General features: G+C 48.4%; 1 protein-coding gene across 1 annotated transcript; it reads right to left on the reverse strand.

Annotated features, from left to right (window-relative positions):
* Window positions 1-4,708: 4,708 nt before the first annotated feature.
* Window positions 4,709-11,108, reverse strand: FGF3 (fibroblast growth factor 3). The gene is made up of 3 exons (XM_032113345.1): window positions 10,316-11,108; window positions 8,300-8,403; window positions 4,709-5,246 (listed from the first exon to the last, which is right to left on the reverse strand). The coding sequence occupies exons 1-3, from the start codon at window positions 10,572-10,574 to the stop codon at window positions 4,914-4,916; spliced, it is 696 nt and encodes a 231-aa protein (XP_031969236.1). The 5' UTR covers window positions 10,575-11,108; the 3' UTR covers window positions 4,709-4,913.
* Window positions 11,109-14,295: the final 3,187 nt, after the last annotated feature.

The raw sequence follows: 14,295 nt of genomic DNA on the forward strand, positions 1-14,295 counted from the left end.
ACTCGAAACAGGGAGGGTTTGGGGGCTGGTTAGTGCTGTTAAAGAGTATGAACAAAACATCCCCTCCAGCATGGTTTTCATGCTTGTGGTGACTGAGAAAAACAGATTTTGTACATTCTTTGTAATTAAATAAGATTACCTTGAGAAACGACAGCAGGCCCTCTTCTGAATGCTGAGGGAGTAAGTGTGAAGCAGTTTCCAAATACAAATGGAGCTCACTGCTGTTCTTGCTGAGGCAAACAGGAAGCAGAAGAAGGCCTTGTAGAAACAAGTATCAGACCCCTAGTAAGTGGTGAAACGAGGAGCCAGAAATATGACAGAACTACCAGAATATAATCTCAGGAAGGAAAATTAATGATGCTCAAAGAGAGCATCCATGCTTACAAAGTGGAGAGAAAAAAAGGTGTGAGTCAATTTGGAAACAATTCCTGCTTTGTGACTTAGTTATTCGACATGGGGGAGCTATTCATGTTTCAAGCACAACTCTTGCTTTTTACCAAGAGGCAGCCACAGAAGTCCCAACGCAATCACCAGAGGCTGGGATATTTTACATGAGGCTGTTGAACAGAGCTATGATGGGATAAAGCAAGGATTAAAGGAACTGAAAGATCTGCTTCAGACATAAATCAAGAAGTCCCAGACCAGGCTGTGTGTCTTCTGTCTGGAAGCAAGTAAATGAAAACTTTGCCAAAACCCCTGAATTCACTGTCCCCTGCCTCATGAAAAGACAATGACATTCAAGCCCAGTTCAAGTAATGTATCAACGACTGGGAAAGGAACAAAATATTTGCACTATTTGTACAATTTCTACAGAACATTGTTTTTCAAAAGTACAAAACTGTGAGGAAATGGTTCTACAAAGTGCTAGAATTGGCACCAATGGAAAGACTTTTACTGTGGGGAGGGGGTGAAGGAGATGAAGAAAAGGTACCTTGTGGAGTGTGGGAAAGAGATGGTGCAGAAGAGCAAGCTGAAAAGATAATTTTTGGAAGTACATACCCCAGCTGCTCAATTCTTGTTCATACCTGGCAGCTGGGCAGCTCTACTGAATGTGCAGTAAGTGATTTTAAGGGAGAAAACAGATGGTTAGTGCACCAGACTGTTAGGGTGGGCTGGAGAATTACTGATCCCAAGCTGAACAGCATGCGTGGTTTGTGAATGGAGAGACGTCGGAGGGGTTGGGAGAGGGAACTGCACTCCAAAATGCACAGCAGGAATCTGAACATTGAAAGGCAACTAATAATCAGCTTGAATTAAGTACAGCTAATCACTGAATCACAGACAGGCTGAGAGATGGGAGCTGTGGAGGGCATCCCACCCAAGCCCTGCCCTCAAGCAGGGTCATCTAGAGGAGGTAGCCCAGGGGAAGGCAGTTAATTTTGGTGAGCATCCTCTCCTGGCTCCAGGGTGAGAACAGCAATAGCTTTGTGCTCTGGAGTATGTGAAGTCTGCAGAAACTCTGCAGCCCCCAAAGGGGTAAAGGTTCCATCTTCCTCAAAAAAACACAAAAGAAAAAAATCCCAGTAACAGCCTGTACAATGGAAAGGTATAGATTCACTCAAGAACCTTTTAAAAGAGGAGACACATCTTGATGTTTTAATCCTGAGGAGAAAACAGCTCAAATCTCCTTCCTCTTGTAAGGTATCCCCTCTGGTTCTGGTCCAAAGAAATAAAACAGGATATAGAACACAACTGGGATCATTATCCTGAATAGGATTTCGGCCTGGCAGTGTCTGGGAACTGTGGAATTCAAGGTTGCTCAAAGAATATTAAGCAATGAATGTCTGTAATGAAAAGCATTTCAACAAGAACATTAATGTTTCTTAAAAGATAGGGAAAAAAAAAAAAAAAGACAAATCCCAAAGCCATCTCCTTTGAGTTGCTGCAATGAGGCTGAGCAAAGAAAAATTCTAAGAATGTGGATGAAATTGTTTTAGGTTGATGTGAAAATCATCACTTACCTACAGTAGTTAAAATGCCATTGTATCCAATCAGTTAATTATTTTTTTCTTTTGTCTCCCCTCTCCTTTCTTTTTCAGTGTTAGTATTTTAGACCTTGTTAGGATGAAAACTAACACTGAAATAAGGATATTAGTTCATTAGTTAAGCTTAACTTCATTGCTGTTTCCTATGGGAAAGTGGTTAAAACAATATTCCTACAGGAGTGAAACACAGCTCAAAACCAAGGCAGGAGTAAGCAGGTGTTTTGTAATTAGTGATATTCCTGTATCACCCACAGCAATTACCTGCTGGTCCTTTAGGGCAGGGAGTTGGGCCATCTGGAAAAGAGAGGCGGGAGAAAAGAATGAGAGGAAAATTTGCTAAGAGCAGGGGTAGAGCAAGGCAAGGGATACAGCCAGCACAAACACTTGCCCTTGAGCAAAGCTGGGAGTGAAGAGTAAACGTTTGGTAGGAAATGGACTTGGAGCAGGGGTGAAGATGCATCTTTGTGTCACGGGAAACAGGAGTTTGTTCGTTTTCTGTAGACCAGCAGGACTGTATCAAAAATACCTGAAGCAGCCAGTAGCCATTAACTTTACAACAGCAATTTTAGGGGAGAGAAAGTGAGAATGGATCTTGGTTTTGTTACAATTTGAGGCGAAGTCGATCTGAAAGCGGCGAAAATAAATATTCTTCATTTATTTATTTAGACATTAAACATGAGGGAAACCATCTCTTTTAACCTTCAGCTGTATGTGATCTTTCCTTGCCTTGCATTTTGTTCCTGGAGCTGGAGAGCTGGGAGGGCTCCCTGCATCCCCCTTTCCTGCCCAGTCAGCTCCTGCCTCTGGTGGGAAGTGAAGCTGGGAATTGAGATAGGGGAGCTGGCAGAGCCAGCAAGGTGTCTCCAAAGCACTCCTGATGCCCAGGAGGCAAAACTTAATCTTCTGCCCTGATACAAGCAACTTTCAGAAGGCACCCTGGATCCTGCAGCATTTTGGGCCTTGTGTGGCTCACAGGAGAGCGAGCAAACAGAAAATCTGAATTCTTCTGTTTCCTTTTCCTTCTCCCTGTTTCCTCTTTGCACAGTGGCTCCTGACATGAGACTGCCTGATTAACTCTGTGAAGATCCCAGCACTATTTTCGGTTATTTTGTAAAAGCAGGAAAATTTGGGAACATGGGTCGTGGTTTCCCGCACTCTTCTTTAAACCTAGGTCTATTCTGTGTGCACCATTATTTAATGTATGTCCTTCAAGGGTCTTTTCACATTATTTCAATATAAAGGGGAACAGAGATCGAGGAACTTTGACTTTCTTATTCAAACATAGTTTCCTCCTTTGTTAGAATATTGCAGAAAAGATGCAAGGGTGGAAGGAATGGAACACCTTTCTGGTTTTACCTTTATAGGGATATAAGCAGTGCTAAACCTAGGCTTGGTCACCTCATACTGTGGACTCATCTTACTCCTCCCCCTCATGGATTTCACCTCTTAGCAAATGGAAGGTTTTTCACTATTTAGTTTTAAATGAGCACATTTAAAGGAGCACATTCAACAGCAGCCCACAAGAAGGCCTTTTTTCTCCTCAATATGACCAGGAATGGGATTCACACTTGTCTGTTTCTACGTAATGTCAGATTTAACTTACAGATCTTTTGTTAAATTCAGATGGAGCATTTCTTTCAGTGCAGTCTTTCTTCGCTCCAGCTCTCTGCTATCAGGGCCTAATTCTGGGAAATGAAGAGCACAAGGCCAAACCTCACTGAAATGACCATTATTTGTGCTTGTCAAGCACGTCTCAGTTTCTGTACTACTCTGTCATCTCCTGGATGCCAAGAGAAATGTTTAAAGCTTAACTCCTTGCTCAAAATTGAATCCGTGGTGTGGAATCTCCTCAGCTTTGCAGAAGTTAACTTCCAGAATCACAGCAGAAAAATAATAGAAACCAGGTATGGTTTGGGTTGGAAGGGACCTTAAAGCTCATCCCATTCCACCCCCTGCCATGGGCAGGGACACCTTCCACTACCCTGGGTTGCTCCAAGCCCCATCCAGCCTGGCCTTGAATGCTCCCAGGGATGGGGCAGCCCCAGCTTCTCTGGGCACCCTGTGCCAGGGCCTCCCCACCCTTACAGGGAACAATTCCTTCCCAATATCCAGCCTGAGCCTACTCTCTTTCACCTCACCTTTGAGCCCTATTCTAAGAGAGAATTCATCAGCTGGTAAACAGATTTATGCTGCCAAAGCCTGACCAATGCCAATGCCACTCTACCAACATTCATTTATTTAAATGACAACGTCAGGCATCTCGGAGATTTCGTTTCACAAAATCAAGGATAATCTTGTGATGTGTAGGTCTACTAAAGTGTTTGAAGTAGTTGACAATCTTACTTCTCTTGGACAGTCTTGGAAAAAGTACGATTGATAACAGCTGGTCTTAAAATAAAAATAAATATATGTAAATTAAAAAACAAACAAACAAACCAAAACACCGGTTTTCTAACTCCTGCATTATGTAAAAATAAGAATGTAGCCTCTTATGGCCAGAAGAGCCATGAAAGTGCTATACCTTCTCTGTGGACATAAATCTGGTAAGTGTAAAATATCCATGTGCTCTGGGAGGGCAGCATCACTGAGATAATAGCCTATGGCAAGTTAGAATGAAAATACTTGAAATAAAAAGTATACCTTTTTTTTTTTTTTTTTAAGAAAAGAAAACGTGAAAGTCATTGACAAAATTATTACACCCAGCTAATTTACCTTTGAGTGTGCCTCAGCTTATCTCTCATCTCTTTCCCCACAGGGAACAGTCCTACAACAGCTAAAAGCAAGCGATGTGGTTTTGGGTTCTAGTACACAGCGTATAAAACCTGTCCGTGTTAATGCCTCTCGTACAATCACAGCTGTTAGTTTTTTTAGTAGCATCTTGAAGGCTCTCAGTCCCTCCCATCCCTAACACGAGCTCCCCCCACCCCGTCAGTGTCCTCTCCTTCTGCGCTGGTTCTTGCTCGGGGCCTTCAGGAGACTCTCCCGGTATTTCACGTTCGTGTGGAACAGCCGGACCATTTCATGGTCTTTGTTATCCAGCACTCTGGGCAGAAAGAGAGAGGATTTCTGTGTCCTGCGGGTCTTAAAGCCCCTCCTGGGTCGTCCCTTGCCATTGATTGAGACGTACCAGAGTCTCTCAGCGCTGGCTTTGCGCTTGGTGCCGGCCCTGCTGGGGACAGTCCGGTACAGACGGGAGGCGTAGGTGTTGTAACCCAGCTCGTGGATCCTCTCCACAAACTCACACTCAGAGTTGTAGTTCTCCTGCAAAGGAAATGCAACAAAATCTGAAACAAGACGCAGTTTTAGGACAAGGACAGCAGCACACTTGGGAAGAAAACCTTGGGCTGGGGCTACAAAAGGCAGGAGGGAAGCGCTGAGCCTGAACAAGGTGCTCCCTGGCAGCAGTGTGAGCACACTCTGTGCATCAGAGACCCCAGGAAGAGGCCCCAAAACCAAACTGAAAACAAAAAAATGACACGTAAATAGGAGTGAATAGCTCTGCTGATTGTTCAGCAGTAATTTTTTTTGGTGCTTATGAATTTAACACACCTGTGAACTGGACAGGTGATTTAATTGCTGCCTATCAACCTCTGCCATCTATAGAAAAGGCAGAATCCTACAGCGTAATGTAAAATGTGTCTCTTCAATTCTGTATTAGATACACTTGTAGTCTATTACATCCAGTCCATGATGGATATTTGAGCAGTAACCTGCACCTTTACGGAGCTTCTTCGTCAGCACAACAAAACGAAAGCACGCTCTGCCTACGAGTGTGTTCCTCCAAAATGCCCGGCTGCTCCTTCATCACAAACCATAAGACAGAACGTGCACCCATCCCAGGTGCTCACATCTCACATGATCTGTCCAAATTTGCCCCTTTTCACCTGCTCCTTGTGAGCAGAGACAGCTCTGCAAAAGCCTGGCACAAGGAACTGTCCCCTGCTCCCTGGGAGCAGGAGAACCAGCACAAAGGACCTCCCACACTGTCCACCTTTCCTCAGCCCCAAACCCATCCTTGCTCTGCCTGTGGGATTAAGATTTCAGGATCTAACACGTGTGAAGCCCAGAGGCAGAAGGGAACTACCACCATGGTTTTATATTTTTCGTTGTCTGGAGGAGGTGGAAAGGGCACAGGTAGCCAGGCTGGGGCCAGAAAAGACCTCAGACCCCACTAACAGCATATCTTTAATGCTGTTCACTCCCCAGAAAGGCTGATGGGCGTATAACAAGATTTTAAAAGACTCCACATGTCCCGGCTTCCCAGCTGTGAAACGGAAGTGCCCTTCCTTGCAAGGACAAGGTTTTCAGATGCTGCGGTGCTGGAGCCCACGCAGCCACCAGATGTAGGTGGATTTGTCCTGCTGCCTGCCTCCCTTCTGGCTGGGGGGGGAGGTTTATCACACAGGATAAATCTAGAGGATTATCACGATCTGCTAAGGGCACAAAGGAATCCTGCAGGCTCAACAAACCCATTTTGTTGACATGGGGAAATTGGTGAACCGAGGGATAACGGAGTTGTTCCGGTACGATTTCATAAAATGCTCCCTGAATTAGTCAGATTTTTGCAACAGGGGCTTTGCACAGGGTCTTGGGCCAGTGATATCAGTGAAGTTGTTGGACAGTTTTCTCCAGGCAAGCAAAGCCAGGAAGTTCCTCCTGAGCTGAGCCCTCACCCCTCTGCACTCCTGTGAAAAAAGCTGGAGTGGAATAGCTTTCCCTGGCTTGTCCCTCCAGCTCTGAAACACAGGTGTAAAACAGCCTCTCTCAAACTGCAGCTGAAGAGGACAAATTATCTTTTCAAGTTATACAGAAACCTTTCATGGCTGATATTCTTTGGCACGAGACAGATGAACAAACTTCAGGATGACCTGATGCTCCTCACACCAGAAAAGGAGTCTCAGAGCTATCCTGCTCCTGGCTTTCCTCCACTTTAGGAGAGGAGCTTTTTGCTCCGAATTTGTTTAGTCTTATTTTATTTCACTTTAAGTAATCTGAAGGAATAAACTCCAAACCTATTTTGAAGAAGAAAGAGAGAAAAATAAGAAAGAAATTGAAAAAATCATCCTTCCAAATAATTTCTTTGGGTCAGATGCTGGCTCTGAGCTGATGGAGGAGATCCACTGAGAAAGATACCCTTTTCAATCAGAATATTAACCAGAAGCACAGAAGTGGACAGACTTAATTTTGGCAAGCAGAGCTACCATGCCTTCACTAGTCTTCCTCTGTATTTCGCTTTGCCAAAATCGTTTTTGGTTTGGTTCTCTGCAGCAGCAAAGAACCCTCATCTTTACACACAAGCTCCTTAATCAGGGAGCATCACGTGAGAAATTGGGTCATAAACACTGCCAGAACACTCCTGAAAAGTGGAGTTAAATGTGTCAAGCTGGGGAGGCACGGAGCTGATTGTGTCGCCTAGGCTGGGTTCTCATGGGAGAAGATCACATTGCTCAAGGGTATGCCTGGCTGCTCAAATCAGCAGAGGTACATCTAATGACTTCTAGGAGGGAGCAAATTTCACCTCAGCCAGATTTCTCCTCTCCAAACCTGCTTCCATGCCCCAGGATTCACGGGGGAACTGCCCACTTTGGCTGCCGTGCAGTAAGAGATCGCAAGATTGCCGGGATGTAATCAAGGACAATGGAAGAAATTCAAGTAGGGAGATAATGTGTATGGTACACGCTGACAAACGTGCCCTGGTGTGTCCCTCAGTGTGAAGAAGTCTAAGCTGAAGCATTTTATTCACTCAGGGGAAATACTGTCTGGGCTGAAAAGGCAAGGCTCCCACCTACATCAGTACACCCCAGATTTTATCTCGCAGATCAGGGCAAAAAATTAGGTCAAAGGAGTAAAATAAGGTGTTTATTTTCACCTTTGTCTTCCTGCACCTTCTCCTTCTTGCTCTCTTTGCTATAGCCCTGCCTTCTAGTAGCTGTAAATTGTTTCACTGCCCGCCCAAAAGCTCTGTGCAAAGGAACTCCCATCAGGAGGTTGCTTTCCTGTAGCATCAATGCTCACTTACTTCTGGACATTCTTTATCTGACATGTGCCTGCCAGCATCCAAGATCCACGTAAAATATGGGCGATTCTGCCATTGCACGTACCTGTGGCTGTCCAGGCAGTACGAAAGTAAGAACACGGCTTTTCCCCACTTTTAAGAACATACCGATTGGTTGCCTGTAAAAATTCCAGGCAAAAACCTCTTGTAACATCACTCTTCTCTGGAAATGTGGATTTGGAAGAAACCAGTGCTCCCCACTAGACCTGTTCACCCCACAGGAAATGACAGGCACATGCCAGACTTCAGCCAAACTTACTGATGCATAAAGCCTGCCCCTCTTGTTCATGGCCAGGTATCTGCCAGAGAACAGGCCCTTGATGGCAACGATTCCAACGTCCACAGCAGTTATTTCCAGAATGCCTAGAAACAGAATTAGGAGATGTGTTATTGCTCAGGTGTCATTTTTTGGAGATACATTTGCATGGCTGCTTACCTGAGGAGTGTGATCTCACAGTTACCACTAGCTCACAGAAAAATCAGAGCAATCATGTGAAATTATTATTATTATTATTACTATTGTTAACAATACAAAGCAAGGATGATGCAGGAATTGTTCGAGACAAGGTGGACAATAAAGCCCAAGATGTCTGATTGAGATTGAACTCTTTCAAAAACGAAAAAGATCTGACACTGAACTAGAGGTTCACTTAATCCTATATGTGTATAAAAAAGTTTAAATCCTCTTTAATGCTTAGGAACACAAGAGCTCTTGACTTATTGAAGCCAGTCACAAAGCCGCCCATTTCAGGACAAAGCCCGTGCTGAGGTCTCCAGAGGGTGAAACAGAGCGAGGCCGCTGCATTTTAGAGCCATGTACATAATCATGAAAGGGGCTTGTCATCTAGGAGGTCAGTGCAGCCCTCCAGACAGGACTGTATGACTGTCTGAGACAAATTAACAGGGAGGAGATTTTCGGGCCGTCCAAGACGGGGTCCTGCAGCACGAGAAGTGTCCCAGGCAAGGCTGCTGCCCAAAAGTTTATGTCCAGCCAAAGGTGCCAGGACTCTGATGGAGGCACCAATGGCTCGGAAGATGCTGCTGTACGTGCATGGCTCTCCATCAGGCTCCCTCAAACCCCGCTCTCAGCTCTCCAGCCACGGCCTAATGGCTCTGTACTTTCTATGAGTGCTTGGAAGCAAGAGGAGACCCTGGCACCCGAACCCCCTGCTGCCTTTTGGAAAGCCTGAAGGCAGAGCCGGGGGGCTGTTCCCTGTGCAGAGCTGGATTGCTGGCCTGGGAGAGCTGGGCTGGGTTTGGCACAGCTGGTTTGAATCAGGCACCGGTTCGCTGCTGAAGGATGCCTCCTCCGGGCTGGGACGGCGAGGGGGGGTTTCTCTAGGAAATAGTGGTTTTCCTTTATGGACTTCAGACAGATCCCTGAGGTCTCCCTATCTCTGTGTGCCATCACCAGGCGGGATTTACGCATCCTGGGGTGGCGGGGCCGGGGCGGAGGCCGGGCTGTGCCCGGGCTGGGTGCGGGGGCGCCGGGGGCTCCCCGGTGCTGAGCCCCGCTCTGCTGCCTCCTCCGCCCTCGCACAAACGCCCTCACTCCCGACATATCCGCTTTCATCTTAATTACCGCCGCTCCCCGGCACATGTCAAAGGGGACAGATGTGATTTAGCCGGCGGAGGCTCGACCGTCCCGCGGGAGCCAAGCTGGGACGGGACGGGGGAGATGCGGGCAGCCCCCAAGGGCTCCGGGATGGGCCCCGGGGAGGTGCTGGCCACCGGCTGCCCAGCGGTCCGGGCTGGGGCAGGGCTGGCGCGGCCAAGTGACAGCTCGGGCGGGCTGCGCGGGGCAGGGTCGCGGGCCCCGTCGGGGGAAACTTGGGGCTCGGGGGTCTCCTTCTGCCCCGGGGGGATCGCGACCCTCCGCCGGCGGTCGGCTCGCTCCCCGCACCCTGCAGGGCCGGCTCGGGAGTTCCCCGCCCGGTTCGAGGGCCGGGGGTGCTGCCAGCCCCCGGGGCAGGGGAGCTGCGCGTCCGGCGGAGCCAGCGGGGCGGCTCTCGGGACGCCGAGGCGACGGTAGGGGGCCAATGCCCCGACCCCGCGGGACGCCCCCGGTCCCTGCCGAGGAGCCTCAGCAGCCGTGCGGTGGCCCCGGCTCCGGGGCAGCAGCGGAGGCGGGAGCGGCTTCGCCACCGCCCCGTCCGCCCCGTCCAGCACTCGCTGCCCGCCGGAGCAGAGCGCGATTGGTGCGGGCGAGGGACCCCCGTCCCCGCACAGCCCGGCCCGGGGCCGCGGTGTGGGGCGAGGCGAGCCAGGTACTCACTGAAGGCGCTGTTCTTCTCCAGGGTGCCGTTGATCCTGCCGCTGGGGTGGATCTGGAGGTGGTACTTGGTGGCACAGTAGAGCTTCCTGCGCCGGGGAGCTCCCCCGAGGTGCTCGTAGACGCCGCCGCGTCCCCCCGCATCCCGGCGCGGCCGGGGGGCGCTCGGGGCGGCTCCGGCGGCCTCGGGCACGGCCGCGGCCCGCCCTGGCGACCAGGGCTCCTGCAACAGAGTCAGGAACAAGATCCAAATTATAACCATTGTGGCATGATGGCCGCAGCGCTTAGTCTGCTGGGGAGAGCGAGGCTCGCAGCGAGTGGCACCAGGGGTCCCATTAAAGCCGTCTTGCTAGCAGCACTCCGGAGATGCCGAGCGCACACTGCTTCGAGCCGTGCAGCATTGGCAAGATTTTATCAGCCTCGATCTGGCCCTTTTATCTGTCTCAGATTTACTTAAATCAATAGACATCGGCAAAGGCCACCGAAGAGTCCCAGCTGTTTGTGTTACACGGAGCTGCCGTGATCAGCCTCCTCCTTGGGTTTCCAGATAGACAGACGGCATGCGTGAGAGACAGAGAGGCAAGGAAGGAGGGAGGGAGGGAAGGAGGGAGGGAGCCGCTGAATTTCGGAAGGAGACTGTGGGGAAAATAGTTGACCGACGGAGCATAGAAATAAAAGCAGCTTCCTGCAACAATAGCCTGATCTGCGACCAATTGATACAGAGCAGAGGAGGCAAAAGGTATCAGTCTCGTGTGAACTCCCAGAGTGCAGCGTGGATAAAATTACACAGCATCTCTCTCTCTCTCTCTCTCTCTCCCTCCCGCCGCCGCGCACCCCGCACACCCCCGCACGGGGGCCGGCAGCGCGGAGCAGCCGCGGACCCTCCGCCGAGCGCCGCCGCCCCCCGCGCAGCCTCCGCGCTCCGGGGATTGGGGGGGGGGGGCGGTGATGCTGCCAGCGAACATCTTCGGGAGGTGGCTTTGGGAAGTGCGCGAGTTAAAGGCAGAGGAGCGAGGGAGGGGGTGAAGGTCCCGGCTCCCCGGGAGGCGATGGGGGGGAAGAAACACCCCCGTGGCTCGCACTGGGGATTTGCTCAGCGTGTGCGTAGCCCCCGCTCTGCCCCCGGCGAGGCGAGCAAACAGTTATTCCTAAATCAATCAGCTCGCGCTTAGAACTAATAGGCGTTATTTAGATAGAGCTTTCACGATTTAATCATTCCCAAATTGACTTAGACAAAGTAAGGCCCGGCAAGTGTTATGATATACATCCCTGAGTGCATTTGCAAGAAGTCGTAGCTAATCCTTTTCCTTAACTCCGGTGCCTGGAAAGTCTCATTAGCTGGCGCGGATCTGCCCTCGCTACCCTGTCGCTTCACACCACTGCCTACGCTTTCAAAAGGGGATGGAGCTACCTATAAATAAATATAAAAGAAGGCAAAAGGTTCAACAGCTCCGTGAATTACGCTGTCCCTGTGTGCTCCTCAAAGGCAGCTCGTTAATTAGATTTGCATCTGAAACAGGCAGTAGGAGTTTTGGGGAAGTGTTTGAGAGATAATTAGTATTAATGTGCTTGAAGGGCACACAAATACACCTTTGAAGTGAGTCACGTCACAATTCGAGCGTTTGACCTTGATCAATATAATTTTTTTTTTTTCCGGAACTGGTGAACATGAAGAGGTCTATAAATTTTTTTAAAGACCTTCCTATGTAGAGCAGGAGGATTTTCTTACACGTTAAAGACTTCTTTAAAAAGGGAAGCTTTTACTAGCGGGAAAATAAGGGAAGGGGTACGACCTTTTCCTAAAAGGAATGGCAGGAGGACGAAACTGTCTCGAAAGCTACTCCCCGTTTTAAGCTGTGCTTAATATTTAGTAGTTCTTCAAGGCTAAAAGGCTTTTCGTTATACAGTCGTCTGGAATAAAAGGAAACACATAAAAAACCCCACAAGCACCCTCTCCGCCATTACCACCCTTCCTCCCCCTTTTCTTCTCCGCAAGTTAAGCCCCAGCCTCACACGGAGAGTTTGATCTGGGGATGATAAATGTTTGTACAATTAATTCTTTATTGCTGTTCTCCTACAATGCCACTGTCAGGCAGTCAAGTGGTTCCAGCGCACTGATTGGAAATTAAAACAGCTAAAGCACTCTATGCAAGTAAAAATATGAACATCTTAAACATGCCGGACCCCAATTTTGGAGTGTGTGGGGTGAGGGGAGGGGGATGTTGCTTGCGGGACAAATCCTTCAGTTCCTCCTAAAAGAAGAACCTCTTTGGAAAACCTTACTCTCGGGGATGCTCCGTAAATCGTCTCCTGGGGACTCGTAACCTCTGACGAGCTACAAGACAACGGCGGCAGCAGAAAAATAACTCTTAACGTGCCACGAGTCTCCTGAAAGATGCTTTCACCGGCACCGCTTGAAGGGAGGATAAAACACAATTACCGACAGTAATTACAGCGATCTCTTTAGAGCAAGACCCGGCTCTGTCCGGAGCCTGGTTCATCGCCCTGTGCATGTGCAGCTGACATTTTCCGGTTCAGCATTCGCAGGGCATTTTCATTAGCGCTCTGAAAAAAACCCCACACCAATCCCGAAAGATCCTCCTCCCGAGCCTCCCCCCCCCGCAGTAATAAACCCCAAAGACCAGTGGGTGGAAGAGTAACACGCTAATGACTTTTGCTCAAATTGTTTCCATCTTGATCGCATTCTCATAATTAGCGCCATCAGCCACAAATCTTTCCGCCCTGGGCATCTGCCGCAGCCAGGCTTCCCAAGCGATGTGGATTCTACTTATTAGGGAGGGGAACACTTGCAGGTCTATCATTAATGGTCCCCCTTTCAAACGAAATGAATCCGACCTCCACGGAAATATCAAAGGGCCGTAGCTACCTCGTCTCGCTCCGTGCGGCGCTGAATAGCGAGCAGCCCTGAAGTCGTTTTGCTCTGCTCAGACATCTCTACAATAAAACATAAGCCCACTCTTGTATATTTTAAGTTTGTCTGGTGACCATTTTTGAAAACAAAAAGGGTCCCTTTGATGTGGTCTGATTCTTACAGGGGCTGGGACGTCAGATGTGGTCTACCGAGGCTTTCTGGAAATATTTTTAATTATGCCCCAGAGCTCCTTGTAGCCCCAAAGTAATCATCAGAGAGCGGTTCGAGTCTGTCACTTCACGTGGGGAGGGGAGAGGGGGAGAAGAGGCTCTAGACCGTACGTAACTAAATTAGAATTACGGCTGATAATGATCTACTAATTCGCTCGAAATGTGTGATTTTAAGTGGAACGCGGTAGGGATCTGTTATTCTTTTGCTAACGGAGTATATTTGTAAGGCTTCTCTCAGTTCAGCCATAAACCCAGCGTTTCTCCTGCGAAGTCACTGGGTAAAAGCGAGTGTTTGAGACAGAGGTTTTTATCCTTGTAAGCACGTGAAGCACTCGTATTCTGAGCTAATTACCCTGCGAGAAGATATATATATATATATATATACACACATATACATCCACATATATATATTCGGATATGGTCGTCTAAGACCTTTATGGAGATACAATTTTTATTTAAATATTACCTAAGCATAAACATTAATTAAGAAAAAAAAAAAAAGGCAAAACCTTGAAAGCGCCTCTCTAAGAAACACCCGCCAGCTTTAACCTGTAATAAACTTTACAAAACACCCGTCTTGCAGCGATGGGGCTGTGAATCAGGATGTGCTGTTACTCCGCACCCGGCGCTGATTTACGACCGGCCCGTTACTCGAAGGAGAAGGAAGTTACAATTTGTAGAGCAATAAATACCGAGGAGGTGGGTGGAGCCCCCAGCAGGAGGAAAAAAAAAAAAGAAAAAAAGAAAAAAAAAAAATCGCTCTCCTTCTCCAATTAAAAATCCATTCCATCTCGGCTGTGGAGCGTGGGAAGGTCCCAAAGCAAACAGGCGCGGTGCTGATGAGGTGTTTGTTTGCGATGTGCTAATGGCATCTCCCGAGC

This window comes from Corvus moneduloides, chromosome 6, assembly GCF_009650955.1.
Source record: "Corvus moneduloides isolate bCorMon1 chromosome 6, bCorMon1.pri, whole genome shotgun sequence".
Classification (NCBI taxonomy): domain Eukaryota; kingdom Metazoa; phylum Chordata; class Aves; order Passeriformes; family Corvidae; genus Corvus; species Corvus moneduloides.